The sequence below is a fragment of the Carassius gibelio genome, chromosome A13, assembly GCF_023724105.1.
Source record: "Carassius gibelio isolate Cgi1373 ecotype wild population from Czech Republic chromosome A13, carGib1.2-hapl.c, whole genome shotgun sequence".
Classification (NCBI taxonomy): Eukaryota; Metazoa; Chordata; class Actinopteri; order Cypriniformes; family Cyprinidae; genus Carassius; species Carassius gibelio.
In genome coordinates this window covers 6,007,538-6,022,717 of record NC_068383.1, presented here as the reverse complement: position 1 = coordinate 6,022,717, position 15,180 = coordinate 6,007,538, and the positions used below count along the sequence as shown (strand labels likewise).

General features: G+C 32.9%; 1 protein-coding gene across 1 annotated transcript in view; it reads left to right on the top strand.

Moving 5' to 3' along the window:
• LOC128025966 (inactive heparanase-2-like) overlaps positions 1-9,353 on the top strand; it is a 59,660-nt gene extending 50,307 nt beyond the window's left edge. Inside the window, exons 11-12 of the mRNA XM_052612608.1 lie at positions 1,924-2,070; positions 6,777-9,353. Coding sequence (XP_052468568.1) covers positions 1,924-2,070; positions 6,777-6,939 — 310 coding nt within the window. The 3' untranslated portion in view covers positions 6,940-9,353. The remainder of the gene's footprint in view (positions 1-1,923; positions 2,071-6,776) is intronic.
• Positions 9,354-15,180: the final 5,827 nt, after the last annotated feature.

Genomic DNA, 15,180 nt, shown 5'->3' with positions numbered 1-15,180 from the left:
TTAGCTCTGACATTGAATATGTATTACTAGCTTCTTTAAAATGCACTTGAATGTTCTTCTTTTAATATCTTATTCTTTAGTTGAGAGAGTTTCAGCAACTATGAGATATTTGAAAGTAGAATGATGTTAGCTGGTTACAAAACTCCGGGTTGGTGTACAGATGACAGAGTTTTGGGCTGCGTTCAAAATCTCATCACTTTGTGTCTTATCCATCAAACCGAACAAGTAATGTCTGTAAATGGCATGAATCCCAAAACAGCTGGTCTACAACTAAAACCTGTTCAATAAATGCATTGCTTTTGCTTTGCCTTTCCAGTGGCAAGGTGACGTTGACTGTTTATTGATAATTGACAGGCGACTTTATTTAAATGAAAATCTTTTTTTATTGAAATGACCCTCTTAAATGTCAACAACGATAATATTTAAATTGTGCTTCAAATTTCCTGTATGTCAGTGGAAGGGTGAACTATGTTCCAAAAAAACATTTTTGTTGTAGTTTTTTTAGCAGTTTGCAGACATTGGGGTCTTGTTCCTCCAGCTTCTTTCAAGTTTTCGTTCTATTAGTGGTTAAAATGGACAGTCAGACAAGTCTTGGATATGCTTTCAGTATCTTCACTAATCCATCACAACACCCTTATACAAAACAGGCCTCCTTTTCGGTGCTTTGAGTGGTTTCTCCGTTCCACATTTCCCCAGGACCACTCGCTGCCATCAAACAAAGGATTCCGTGTTTACGTTCCCCATGCGAATGCTGGAGAGGCACATTGTTTCAAAGTCTTGGACAATGTTTATCATTTTTAGATCTGTTCGTCTGATCTAATGCACCCTTCTGGAAAATATCTACCCAAGTTACCAAAGTCTATTAAAACTGAGAACACCACACATGTATCACATGACATGAGAGATGTTTTCATTACACAGTCTCGGGTTTGTCTCATTCCTGATTTTTTTCCCTTGAACTCTATGCACTGTGCTCCAAGGTGTAAAGATGCACATGGCCCGGGTTGCTTGTGACCGGTGAGATTACTAACAGGATTGCCTGACAAAAGCCAAGCTCTGACCGGTGCAGTTTGGCCTTTACAACATGTGGTATTCATGCACTGCAGCTATGTTTTCCTTGCCTTTACGTTAGAATCCTTATTGAATTTTATCATGTTTGCCTAATCATGTTGGCAGATACTTATCTTCAGTTAATATTCCCTTAAGCTTACTTTTCAGCGGTATTACCCTGAAAACAAGGACCAGTATGCTGGAGTCACTGTAACATAAGCAAGATCATCCAACACATATAAAGCTTTTGCTACCCCAGTGAATTTGGGAGGGGAGCTAATGCTTTTACAGTTGTTATATGAAAACAATCAGCTCTTTTGCATGACGTAGTCCTGGGGCCTCCTTTGCTTATATACAGTACTTTATAATTTGGTTATTGTTTACTGAAATTAAATCACACAAGGGTTTGAGCCTTTGTAAAATATAACACATTGTCTCTTGTAAATGGAATTCTGGGAACAGACTCAATGTTTCTGTCAGTATTGTAGTATGTGCATGAACAATGCATGTGGAATTTCAGATGGTGATTTAGGAGAGTTAGATACATTTTAGCTGCAGAATCTGCCCATATTCTTTCAAATGTATTGATTTGTTTTGCTATTCAAGTGTAGCCTATTACATTATCTGACATAATATGTTATATTCACCAGGCTGCATTCAAAATAAACAGTAATATTGTAAAATATTATCCCTATGTAAAATAACTGTTTTTTATTTGACTATTTTTTTTTCAGTGTAGTGTATTCCTGTGATGACAAAGCAGAATATTCAGCAGCATTTAAAGTGTCATATATTCAGAAATCAGCTACTGTATATTGTAATGCTTTTTATGTTCTCTCTCTCTCTCTCTCTCTCTCTCTTTCTCTCCTACAGTCATGATTATGTCAAAGGGTCCATAACCATCTACATCATTAACCTTCATCGCTCACGAAAGAAAATCAAGCTAGCCGGGACTTTACGAAATAAAACTGTTCACCAATACCTGTTACAGCCCTTCGGGACAAATGGACTTCACTCCATGTAAGCCATGATCTATGACAGCGATTTACTGAGAGACGGAACTCATTCAATTTGATTTTGTTAAATTTTTAAAAGTTTAAGGTTTTATGATGCATTATTTATATTAAAAAAAAATTATATTAAAATAAATACAATAAATACAATTCCGTTTTATGGTGTATTTATATTTTAGTACCGGTAAATTATATTCCTCAGTTATATTTTAAGTTATATTTTAAATTGTATCATATCATATCGTATCGTATCATATCATATATCATATATCACATCACATAATATCATATCATATCATATCATATACTGTATCTGTTTTTATGTATAATTGAATTACTAGATATCTCAGATCTCTGACCTAGGCTTACTTTAAAGATGTGGTTTATGCTTCTGTTCTCGGTTTACTATAATAATCAACGCAGAGTCTTGTTGCTTTTCTAAACATATTAACTCAGACGGAACAGATGAATCTAGTGCTCTATAACAGTCTGCACACATAGCTGTGCTAACTGTTTTCTGACTAAATATTCAACTCTTCCACAAATGAGGATCCCGTTTCGCTAACACTAACCTAATCATAGAAAGGCCTGGGTCATGAAAACATAGTCTGTTCATCCTCTCAAACTCTTAAATGGGATATGAGGATTATCTCGTTGGGCTCACTTATACTCGATAAAGCCAAAGTACAGCTATAACAAACAACGTCTATCTTGAATCTTGTGGATGTTTTCTTTTGAATTCTTCTGGCTGAAGCTCTTCTCAATGTTTTCAATCACAGAAATGCATCATACAGTGGATACAAGTAGAATAGTTTAGCAAATGTATTTAAAATATGACCTTTAGTTGGTCTTGACAGGTTAATTCTAGCAGCTTGTTCAACCAACAAGACATTAGTCATGAATGAGAAACTTCACAAATGTGATTCACTTAACGGACATCCTCGCTGGTCACAAACACTCCATTTCACTCTGATTCGATTCAGAGTTTGTCTGTACTTTTATTCGGCTGTTTAGAAACACATCATATTTTTCACTCAAAGACACCATAGAGTGTTCTGTTTTGAGTTTTCCAATAGAAATAATTTGAAGCCAAGAAAAAAACATCAAAACGTCCATTAAACATGGACAATCCAATTGAATTAGCGTAATAGCATTGTGTTGGTTTATTGAAGCTCAATTCAAACTGAGTGTACAGTGAAATGCAGCTTCCTTCGGGGCAGATGTTGGCAATCGTTTTGTCAGCAGCTTTCAGCTTGAATTTCAACCAGTTTTTTTTTTTTTTTTTGGTTGTTTTCTTTAGAGGAATTGTGATCCAGAAGGCCACCTCTGTCTGAGCTTAACTTCTATTATTGGGAGTTAAGCATGATACTTTAAAAACACGATCACGGTTTTGATCAGAGAAACAGAACCTCTTTCAGTAAATCTAAGCTGAAAAATAGAATGAAGGATAGAAGCAGAGAGTAATTACCAGTTATATCACAGAGAGCAATCTTTCATAGACCAGTATGAAAACAAACCCTTAATCATCTGTGTTTTGACAGAACCCTTCCCACGGTTAATAATCATAAACCATCAACTCACCATGCTTGATAATATTTATAGAAATATGAAAAGACTACATTTTCATTCCGAAGAAACTCAAAGTCCTGCAAATTGATGGCCAAGTCTGTCGTTTTTATTCATTTTGTTCTCATAAAATACAGTTATTGGGTTAATTAGTCTAGTATTCCCACCATATATTATGTTCGTGCAGTCAGAAACGGTGAAATATGCAGCATATTTCTGTCTTCAGAAATGCCCACAGCTCCATATGGGCTGAATCAGTGTTTTCCAGAGCAAATTCAGTGAGTAACATATACAGGCAGACTATAAAGTTACTCATGACACATTCCACTGCTTAACTCCTCTGTAACGCATATGCAGGGAAATTAACTGCTCATTTTGTGGGGTCACACTTAAACACTCTCAGACAGAGTTGCTCTTTTCAAGGAGACGTTTTCCCTACAATCTTCGGCCGTCTTTGCCTTTACTTTCTCCGTCTTTGCCTGTTTTGAATCATATTTCTGTCATTTAAAATGGAAACAAAGAGAGAAAGGGGTTTTCTGAGAGCTTGGGACACTTGCCTGACATTTACAGTCTTTCAGCTCTCATTTCAAATATAAATTAAATAATATTGTAACAATTATTTCTGCTATTAAAATTTCTGTTTAAATACATATATAGGCCCTATATAAAATATTGTTAAAGAAATTCATACTATGTATTAAATTATTAAAAGTGACTGTGAAGACTTTTACACGGTTACCAAAAAAGTAATGTGTTTTAAAGAAATTCTGTTCATCTTTTGGTATAAATGTATGAAATAGAAAAGAGTTATTTAAAATTTTAATATTAATAATATATAATATAATGTACTATAAATTATAAGTACATTTAATATTTATATTATCAATTAATATTTTATTTTTTAAAGAAATGTATACCAGAATGCATTAAACTGATCAAAAGTGACAAACAAATTCTGTTCTTTAGCTTTGTGGTCACATGAATAAATTCATTTAAAATATATTAAAATAGAAAACAGTTATAAGTTATAATAATAATATAATATTATCATTTAAATGTTACATATTATTATATATAATAATATACATTTTATAAATTGTGTGTGTGTGTGTGTGTGTGTGTGTGTTTGTGTGTGTGTATGTATGTATATATATATATATGTATATATATATATATATATATATATATATATATATATATATATATATATTGTATAATATTATACATATAATTTTTATTTTATATACATTATTTTTTATTATTTTTAAAGCATTTTTGTAACATTTAAAAAGGCTTGCTCTTTATTAACCACATTATTACAGAAAATCATTATTTTTAGGACTAGGTCTACTATTCTAATTTGTAATATTTAGAAAAAGAGTACATGTTTTAAAATGCTTAAAAGTTTTCAAAAGTTTTCTTTAAAATAAAAAATAAAAAATCAGTGCATATAGGAACAGCTCTTTAAGTTACAGTACCTGCTTTTCTTTTTTAAGCCTTAAAATCTGTTTAATGTATAAGCTGATCTGAAAAATACCTTTCGAGTCTGAGACATAACAGTGTTAAGAACGTCAGACCTGGAGTTTCTCAAACCAGAGCTACTGTGTGATCACGGCTGATGTTTGTGATCTTTCTGTGCCTTGAAGGGTTTGTCTTTTCAGGACTTTTCATTTCTTAAACACATACCTTCATCTGTCGCCAGAGGTTGTTAGAGCTCCAGAACTATCTGGAGGCTTTAATTCAATTTACATTCTATCCAAAGGAAATGCTGATCTTCGTCTGCAGAAGCCCTGAGCGATACACCGCTGACTGTGTTACTACATACTTCTGTCTGCTTTGAACTCCTGAGCACACATCCTCCCCAGGGGAACGTTGATTGGGTTGTGACTGATGCGTGCCGTCACACTGCGCTTCAGAAGGGCTTCAGGCCCAAAGCAGACTCCGTTTCCTGATCATTCCAGTCTGTGGCATCATAAGATGAGGCGATGGGATGGGATGGATGATCCAGATGTCTGCTGGAAGAGTATGACTATAAGAAATGGTCAGGGACTAGACAGCGCCTTTCTTTACAAATGTTTCTCCAAACCAACAGTGAATCGTTTTTCATAAGAATATCTACACCTCCATCTGTTAGGAAACAGTAACGTGTGATTAGACGCATGGCAAAGGAATAATTCATCCAAAAAACAGGAAAATTATGTCACAATGTTCTGTATGAAATTCTTTCTTCTGTTGAACACAAAAGAAGATATTCTGAGGACTGTTGGTTACCAAACAGTTGATGGTAGCCTTTGACTTCCTTAGTACTTTTTTCATACAGTACTATGATAATGGTTACCATCAACCATTATGAGGACCACTGACAAAGATGACGTTATTATTATTTTTTTCTTCCTCAGTTGTTGTATATATCTTGTACACATTATACAAATATACAAATTACCTAATATATTTGCATATTGTTTGGAATATTATATTTCACAATGCAACGTGACCTTCTATTCCCTGTAAATAAAGCACTGGAATCAGTAAATTATATAAAGTTATATTTTGTATTACATTTAGCATTATATATTTTTTTTATTTTTTATTTTTTATTTATTTTATTTTTATTTTTTTTACATTTTACAAATTTGTAACAGTCTGGGTTTTTTTGTAAGGTATAATAATTGTAATTATCAAGGATGCAGTAAAGACTTCTTTAATGTTACAAATCCCAGCATCAGGGTGTTTCAAACACTCATATTTGAGATGTTTGTGTCCTCTGTAAGATTGATAATGCAGCTGTGGCGCTCTCTAGTGCACGATTAGAGGGTTTACTAATATTGGAGACTCCCTTTGTACTTGATGTACAGTAACTGGGTCCTAAAACCAGCTATTTTTGTATTAAGGTTCACTCACTGAGAATCTGCAGTTTTATTACTTTTGGATATTTATGGTGTATATTGTTGTGTATGATGTGTATCGTTAACTGTAAAGTATGTCTAATTGTATAGTTTATATTGTGTATATCTGTTTATTTTCTGTAAGTTTGTAAAATTATATAGTGTGTTGGTGATGTAACAGTAAAAGTGATTTGATTTGATATAAAACATCTTGCAGTCCTCCCACCTGCAGCATCCTAACACACTTCCCTTTGCTCTGCAGGTCTGTGCAGCTGAACGGAGAGCCCTTGCGAATGGTGGATAATGAGACATTTCCTGAGCTGAAGCCACGGACGCTCAGGGCTGGAAGAACGATAGCCATGCCTCCTGTATCTATCGGCTTCTACGTCATCAAGAATATAAATGCTTATGCCTGCCGCAGATAACACATACTGACCAGCTTCAGATGATCTTCATGGCCTTCTCCTCTTTTTATAAGCCCACAGAGATGTGGAAAATACCCCTTTGTTCAAGCAAGGGTTGCACTGAATGCTTCTAACAACATTTCTCCTCTTTTTACCACAAGAAAAGCTTGACTTGTGGAAAGTGAATGTATTTTGGTTGCCCATTTGTTGATTTTTTTTGTCGCTTTTGGTAGCAGGAGTGTAATGAAGTCTCACAGTGCTTCACAGAGTGTCCCTGAGAGCTTTGTAATCCAATGTTGAAGACCAGCCTAAGCTATGAACTAAGTGCCAGTGTGTGGTTCAGATGCGGTGGGATGATTACAAAGCAGAATGAGCTGAATTTTAACATTTTCCACTGCAATTTTGTGGGAAAATCTGTGCAATGGGTTTAAACATGGTAAAATTTGTTAAACAGATATGACAGCACTACATTCTCATTGGTAGCTAGAAACATGATCAGATTTGTCTAAATATATTAAGTGACAGCCGTTCCAGTTCTCTGTAGTTCTGTGGGTGTGGATTCTGTGTGGCCCTGTCTGTCAGCTTAATGTGATTCAGCAGAGTAGGACATGTTCCTGGATCAACATCCTTGTTGGTTCTTAAACAACATTCCAGCTCGACAGCCAATCAGATTTTAAGGTTAGATTTAAGGGGCTTGAACACTGTTCTTTTCAACCAATCATTTGTCTTTGATTTTAGAGGTAGGTCATGCTTAGGATTGCAAGTCTTAGAACTATGATTGCTTGCTAGAAATGTTGTTCCAGGACCAACAAGGGAGGTTAATCCTGCTAAATCACATTGTACAAATAACATATACATCTCTCTTGTGTACTTTTTTTTTTTTTGGATACTGGGGTCTAAAGCCACTCCAAAATGCACGGGGCCAAAACCTGATCTGTTATCTTATTTTTTTTTTTATCACAGAACAGTAAATATAAATCTCCTATTTAAAGCCAGCTTTATGAACTTATAACAGTTGACTTATGACCTGAAAATAGCTTGCATCTTGGGTTCTCTATCCCATATTTTTTTTTTTTTTTTTTTGGTTGCTGCTTTACAATTTTAAACTGTATGACGATGAAGGTACTATGGGGTTTGCTAAATAGTCCTTATATTTTATTGCTAAATTAGAAAGGAATCACATAATACACAACAATCTTTATGTGATTCATCAGTTCTCTGATAAATACCGTTTATAACTGTAATGTTTACAAGTTTGATTGCCCATTATAGCTCTTTTGACTCTTTTGAAGGCTGAATAGAAAGAGTAGGAAGTTTTTGAAGGTGTCTTTTTGCTTTATGAAGAACTGTGTATCATACAGTTTGTTGCGCTCAGGAAATTAGCTTGTCCATTAACGTCCTGTACATGCCACATTTTCTTTTATATATTTTAGCTTTAACATTGTCACCCTGAGCTTAGTTCTACAGATTTATTTTTCTATATTAACACTACCTTATTCTGTGTTGATACAGGGACCATGGAAAGTGTTAGACAATTAAGCCACACTTATAATAATTACTTTAGATCAATGACGTATTAGTTCAAGTGGTATTTATTTTTCAAGAACATAAAATTTAGCAAAAATACATTTTGAAAATTTAATGAAAAAAGACAAGTATCCTACATTCTGAAAAACTGCTATTTGGCTTGATATTTTGTTGTTTTGTTTTTTAAATATTTGTTTTTGAAAACAGTTTAAGTGTTGCCAAAGTGTGCAATTACTTTTAGGGCCACTATAAATCCCATGTACAGCGATTCATTTTTGCTGCTAGCTGTTTTGATTAATATTAAGCATGATGAGTGACAAAAAAAATGTACAGGGTACAAACCTTTTGTTATATTAATAAATGTACATACAATTGTGTGCTTTATCGCTCTATAAATAATATTTATATAAATGTATATGTGTGGTTATGAGTGTGTGTGTGTGTGAGTGTGTATATTTGGTCCACATTGGCAGATGATTATATTGTATTTTTTGTAAAACATACAGCAGAGACTGATGTTAATGTTTAGCAATGAAAATGTCTTTTTAAATTCAAATGTATTGAGTTGCTCACAGTATGCACACCTGTGTTTCACAATGTTTTACATTGTATATTCTTTGATCACTCATTCACAATGCAAAAATAGTGATTCAGCATTCAAGCGAATTATATGAATTCTGTAAAAAGTTTTCCTTCTTGGGCTTGGCTGTTTATAGGGTTATGACAGCGTTTGATTTTCCAGGGTCAAAAGTTCTGTCAGTATCATAATGTTTCTTTAGATTCTAAAGATTCTGTTGTGGTTTTAGAGAATTGTAGGGTATTTGATTTGTAAAATGACACTTTTACAAGTTATTTTCCTCCTTGAATATTTTTATTGCAAATTTAGAGTTGTTAATATTTTTCAGTTAAAGAGCATTATTTTATTATGAAAATGGTTATTTTGGGAATATTATTTTTGTCAAAATATAAAAATAAAATATTAGTTAAAATGTTTATTGAAGATCTTGTTTTTGACATGTCATTTACAAAAGTTAATGTATTTAATATTTAATGTGTATATATACATTGTAAAAAAATAAGTTGCTGCCTTAATTTTTTAAGTACAATAAACTTCAACTTAAATTACATTAAAATGTTTTAAAAATTAGTTGAACCTTGTACAACTTTAAAAAAAGTTGAAAATTGTTGTAAGTAATTGTAGTTGTTGTTAATGTAAAACATGTCATAACTTAATGGTCATATAATTTTATACACACACACACACACACACACACACACACATATATATATATATATATATATATATACTTATATAGTATTTTATAGCTATTATATATTTTTATTAAACTAAATTATTATTGTAATATTATTGTATTATTATTAATTATATAAATAAATAAATAAAAAAAAGAATAATTTTCTTAACATTTTTGTATTCTGAAAATATAAAACCAAATTTTAAAAAAAAGTATAATCAACATTGATTTATCTGAGATGCAAAATTGTATAAGATTGAGAAATACTTTTATATAGTATATTTGGACTATGAAAGGGTGAATTTTACATGTAAAAATAAATTGTAAAAATGATCTAAACATCGTTTTATATATTTTTTTCTTTTGTTTTGCCAAAGCAAAATGTCCCGACTAATCTGCAACCTTGGTTTAATTATGACTATGCATGATCCTCGTGATGCAAGGAGGTAGGTCTTTGTCATCTGGTCAAAGCTAACAATCAGCAGCATTGATTCATATACACACAGAATGAAGTGTGACGTTTATTTCTCTATATATGCTGTGAACTGGAGTTCTGCAAAGAGTTAAACTACCTTTGCGTGACTTCCCTGACTTTGCCATACACACTGTAACCAAACCCAGCGTGAAAATGTTTATACTTTAGAACCTATTTGGAGTAGCCAGAACCCATCCCCCTTGAGCCAAGATGGTGGATTTCATGATGTTTATACTGTGCATGAGCCAATTACATATGGGTTAAAGTTGATACAGTGTTAAATTTTTAAATGTGTGTCATACACTGAACAAAGAAAAGGTCAAAGCACTAAAATATGTATTTAGAATTTAATTAGAAAGAAAAAAAGAAAGAAAGAAAGAAAGATGGAGCATATTTTTGTTTTTATACATCTTTACTTGTATCTGTGTGATTGATATTAGCCTATCTGAGTAGGCATAAAAAAATTATGAATAACACAGATGTTATAAGTAGGCCTACGTTTTACAATAAAATACTATTTCAGTCCTTCAACTCAAAATTCAATGTTCTACTAGCCATTTCTTTATAATTATTGTGAAATTTACTAGTGCTGAGTGAAAATTGTTTCTACACAAATGTATTTTTAGTGTAGTTTTGGGTCCACCAAAACAGGAAGATAATTGTATTATTTAATAAAGTGTTAAATATTATCAAAGACTTTAAGACTTAAAAAAAGAGTGTTAAAAGATTGGTTTCCACTTTACTAATTACAGCATCAAACTATGTATCCTTTTGTGTGCATGTGTGTGTGAATGTATTCAATGAATGAGTAATGAAGTCACGTGCATTAGATCTGCCGCGTATGGAAGGCCAAAAGGATCAAAAACAAGTTCATTTTAACACGTCAACAACGCGTTAAATACGTGAATTTCAGGCGTAAACAACACGTATTTAACGTGTTAAGTTTGTATTGTTTACGCTTGAAAAATCAGCGCATTAAATATGTGTATTTAGCTTTAAATACGCATGGAATACGTGTGAAATATGTTTTAAATACTCGTGAGCTACTCTTAAAAATCTATTTAAACAGGTCAATGTCATTGGCTGCTGAGGACTTGTCAAACCACTTCTGTGAGCTAAGGGGGGTAATGAAGTAATGAAGTCAGGCGCTCTCGGACTAAAGCTCTCGGACTAAATCTAAAATAATCTTAAACTGTGTTCCTAAGATGAATGTAGGTCTTATGGGTTTGGAACGACATGAGTCATTAATGACATAATTTTCATTTATGGGTGAACTAACCCTTTAAAATTTGAGCATATTGTTTGCAAACTGCAATTGATTAATTAAAAACAATGTAGTTGATCTGCTGTGTTGTTTTTGTTGTTTAGTAGCAGTATTATGCAGTTACTAGCCGTGTCCACTGTATTTTTTGTTGGTTTTCATGAGACCACCCTTGAAATGACCAGGAGCCCCCATTGTCCCCCCCCAATCAAAATTGTCTGGAGCCGCCACTGTTTAACATGCTATAGATCAGCTTATTCAGCCTAATTATTTTGTCTTTTTCTTTTCCTTTTTTTTTTTTTTTTTTGTATAGCCTATAGAAATTATATATTTAAATTGCATTTTTAATATTACATTTTATGAAAAACTCATTTTTCACCACTCATGCCTTTTTGTAAATAAACACATTAGCGGACATTCTAGCTTTAATAGTGATCAAACTTAAAGGGTTAGTAACTAAGCAACTAACTCAACGAGACTATTCAAATGACATATGACACGTGACTATCTGAGCTGTATGATGTTTCAGAAATATTAGAGTACATGGAACAAATACACGGGTACACTCCAGTTTAGAGGAAGTAGGCAGCACTGGTTAGGTGTTGCTCAAAATGATTTCATGCATTCAAAAGCTGAATTTCTAAGCTTTAAAATGATACCTAATTATATGAAAAACTAAAACAGAAAGAAACATTATAGGTTTTACATTTTGTTTGCCAAATGTTTCATAGAGCTCTCAAAATGGATTGTTTTGATTTTGGAGTCATTTCAATCGTGAGAATCTATAAATAGTGATATGCGTTTTTTCATGATTAGAGGACGTTTCATGAAATAATAATGGTATAAAACCATGAGAATATGTACGCATTTGGAGTTTTATGTGTTATAATTCGATGACAGTATCTTCATTATTATATTATCTATTCATATATTATTGTATGATTGGGCTCATTTTGATCAAGATAATTTTCTGAAAATAGTAATGCAATTTACCATGATCTATGCATGTTTCATGAAGTTATGAATGAAACCGCAACATGATAATATTGTCAATAATATATTTAGATCAAATGAACGAATTACGATTAGTTATTAATCGGGAGAATTTTCTGAAAACAATGGCGTTCAATTTTGCATTATCTATGGACGTTTCATTAAGTTATGAATAAAAGAGCAAAGTGAAAATAAAGTAATTTTTCGTGCTGCGCCAGAAGTGCGCCTAATGGGTTTTATGTGTTATAAATATGAGCAATATCTTTGGATCTCATCGACGGATTATTGCAAATCTGGGCTCATTTTAATTGGGAGAATGATCTACACATGGTTCCTGAGGCTATGAATGAAAACAAAACGTGAAGCATAAAGCTGGTTTTCTTTGCAGCCTCAGTGTGCCAGTCTGCTTTTATGTGTCACAGCTCTATGAACAAAATCTTTCGATCTGATCAAAGGATCTATGCATGTTTGGTGAAGTTAAGAGCTAAAACGGCACAGGACTGAAACCTCAGATTTTTTGCTAAGCTACATGATCTAATTAATTTCTATGTGTTATAGCTTTATGAAAGATAACTTTAGATCTAAATTATGGTTTATGGTGAACAAAAAGAGATTTCAATAAATGTCCACCTGCTGGTGATAGATGTAAATATAAGCACAATAAAAGCTGTTGATTACAAAGATGATTGTTTTCCAAAGAAAGATATTGACCGCAATGGTCCGTATCTTTAACCTGCATTGATTGCTTACCTCCATTGTAACTGTTTTCCCCACACAAATGTTTATGCTTTGGTGCTAACTTAAGTGTTAAAGCTAAAAGGTCTACTAATGTTTATTTACAAAAAGGATTGAGTGGAGAAAAACGAGGCAATTTTATTTGAATAAAATCTTTCATAAAACTGGGTAGGAACTAGTTTATAGTAATTTAGTTACTAGCCAAGAGCTAAATACAAAGGCCTGTTTTGTTACAAAATACTATAACTTTAGGATACTTTATACTATAACCACAACATTTTAAACAGATAAACTTTAAAATTTACGTGTTGATGAAACTTTTGGCCTTCCATAGCATGAGCCGCTGCTCATTAAATCACATGACACGTGCGTGCACACACATTACGAAAGCGCACTGCAGTTCACACACATCTGATGAGCAACAGTTGTTCTGTGACATAGAACTGTCAGTCTGATGAAGAGCGTTTAAGCTCGAAATGTCACCTGTGGTGAGAACATAATTAAATAGTTCTCTATCTCTAGAGCTGTGGTGTGCCTACTTTGATGTTTTGTTCTCATTGTATTATATTGGAACAATTCCTACTGAAAATATTAATTAAGCTAAGTAATATATGGATAGATTTTCATTTGAAATTCCTTTTGGTGTCAACAGTGTTTATGAGTCATACTGGCCCTTTATTAACTGTTTACAAAAAAAATACATATATTCTTGTGTGTAAGCCATTAAAAATTAGTAGGTTATTGTTTAGGACTGGTAAATTACAAGTATAGATTTTTTGACCAGGTGCATTGATAATTTTATGAAACAATTATGCAATGAGAATGAAACAGTGCTACTGGGATTAACTATTCTTCTAATAATTGCATTTGTGTTCAGGAAAAAATGAAATGTCTTCTGGTGGCCAGTGAGAGCGCGGAGGTTCTGTTCTACTGGACTGACACTGAGTTCAAGCAGCAGATTCAGATGGTATTTTTTTTTTTTATTAATTATTATTTCATGTTAAATAAAATTGTACTATGCCTACATTAGACATAAATGGATATAAGTGTGGAACACTGAATGGTTATTTTTTGTATGTGTTCTCAGCTACCTGCTTTTGAAGACAGCATTAAACACTCTCGCACCAATCATCATCTCCTGTAGCACTATGGTGGACAGACTCATGGACAATTATTCCACCTTCAGCACAGAAAACAATCACATCTATGTTCTGCATCAGGTACTAACAGCAATATGAAAGAGTCATCTGATCTAACACTAGATCAGCACTAGACAGCACTCATTCAATGAATGAATTGTACAATACTTAATATTACACTATAATATTTTATCAATTATATTTTGATATAGTGTTTGTGTTGTATACATGTGTTTTAAACTATATAAAATGCAGTACTCAAACATTATAAGAAGTTATAATAACAATATGTGTGTGTGTGTGTGTGTGTGTGTGTGTGTGTGTGTTTGTTTGTTTGTTCTTTTCCAGTGCTTATGCTTTAATATATCTCCTCAACTTTTCAAATCATTCAATTTAGTCTGCCACCAAAATGCTGATGTTTGCTGCTCTCTTTCATGCAGTTTGAGGAGTGTTTCTACATTGCTGTGAATGGAGACGGAGATGAGGCCAAGGAGGATTTAAAGAGAAAGATCTATGCAATGAAGAAACTCACAGGAATCATGTTTGGCATGGTGACTCTCAGCGGTGCCCTCTTGAGGAAAGAGTGAGAACTGCACTGTCAGTACAACAACAGATTTTAATATTTTTATAAATATTTACATAAAAAATCTGATCAGATCAAAATTTGAGTGATCATTTTAATGTTTTGTAATGGTCACAAATACATCTTAATGTTGCTTATTATATTTATGCATTACTAAGGAGAAACTGTAACTTAAGATAGCATGGTTAAGAAATGGATGATGCGTTATATGATAAAAGTTTAATGTTAACATGGTTGGCACTAAGTATATTTACATACCATTTTGAATAGCAGTTTGCTAGCTTTTTCTTTCT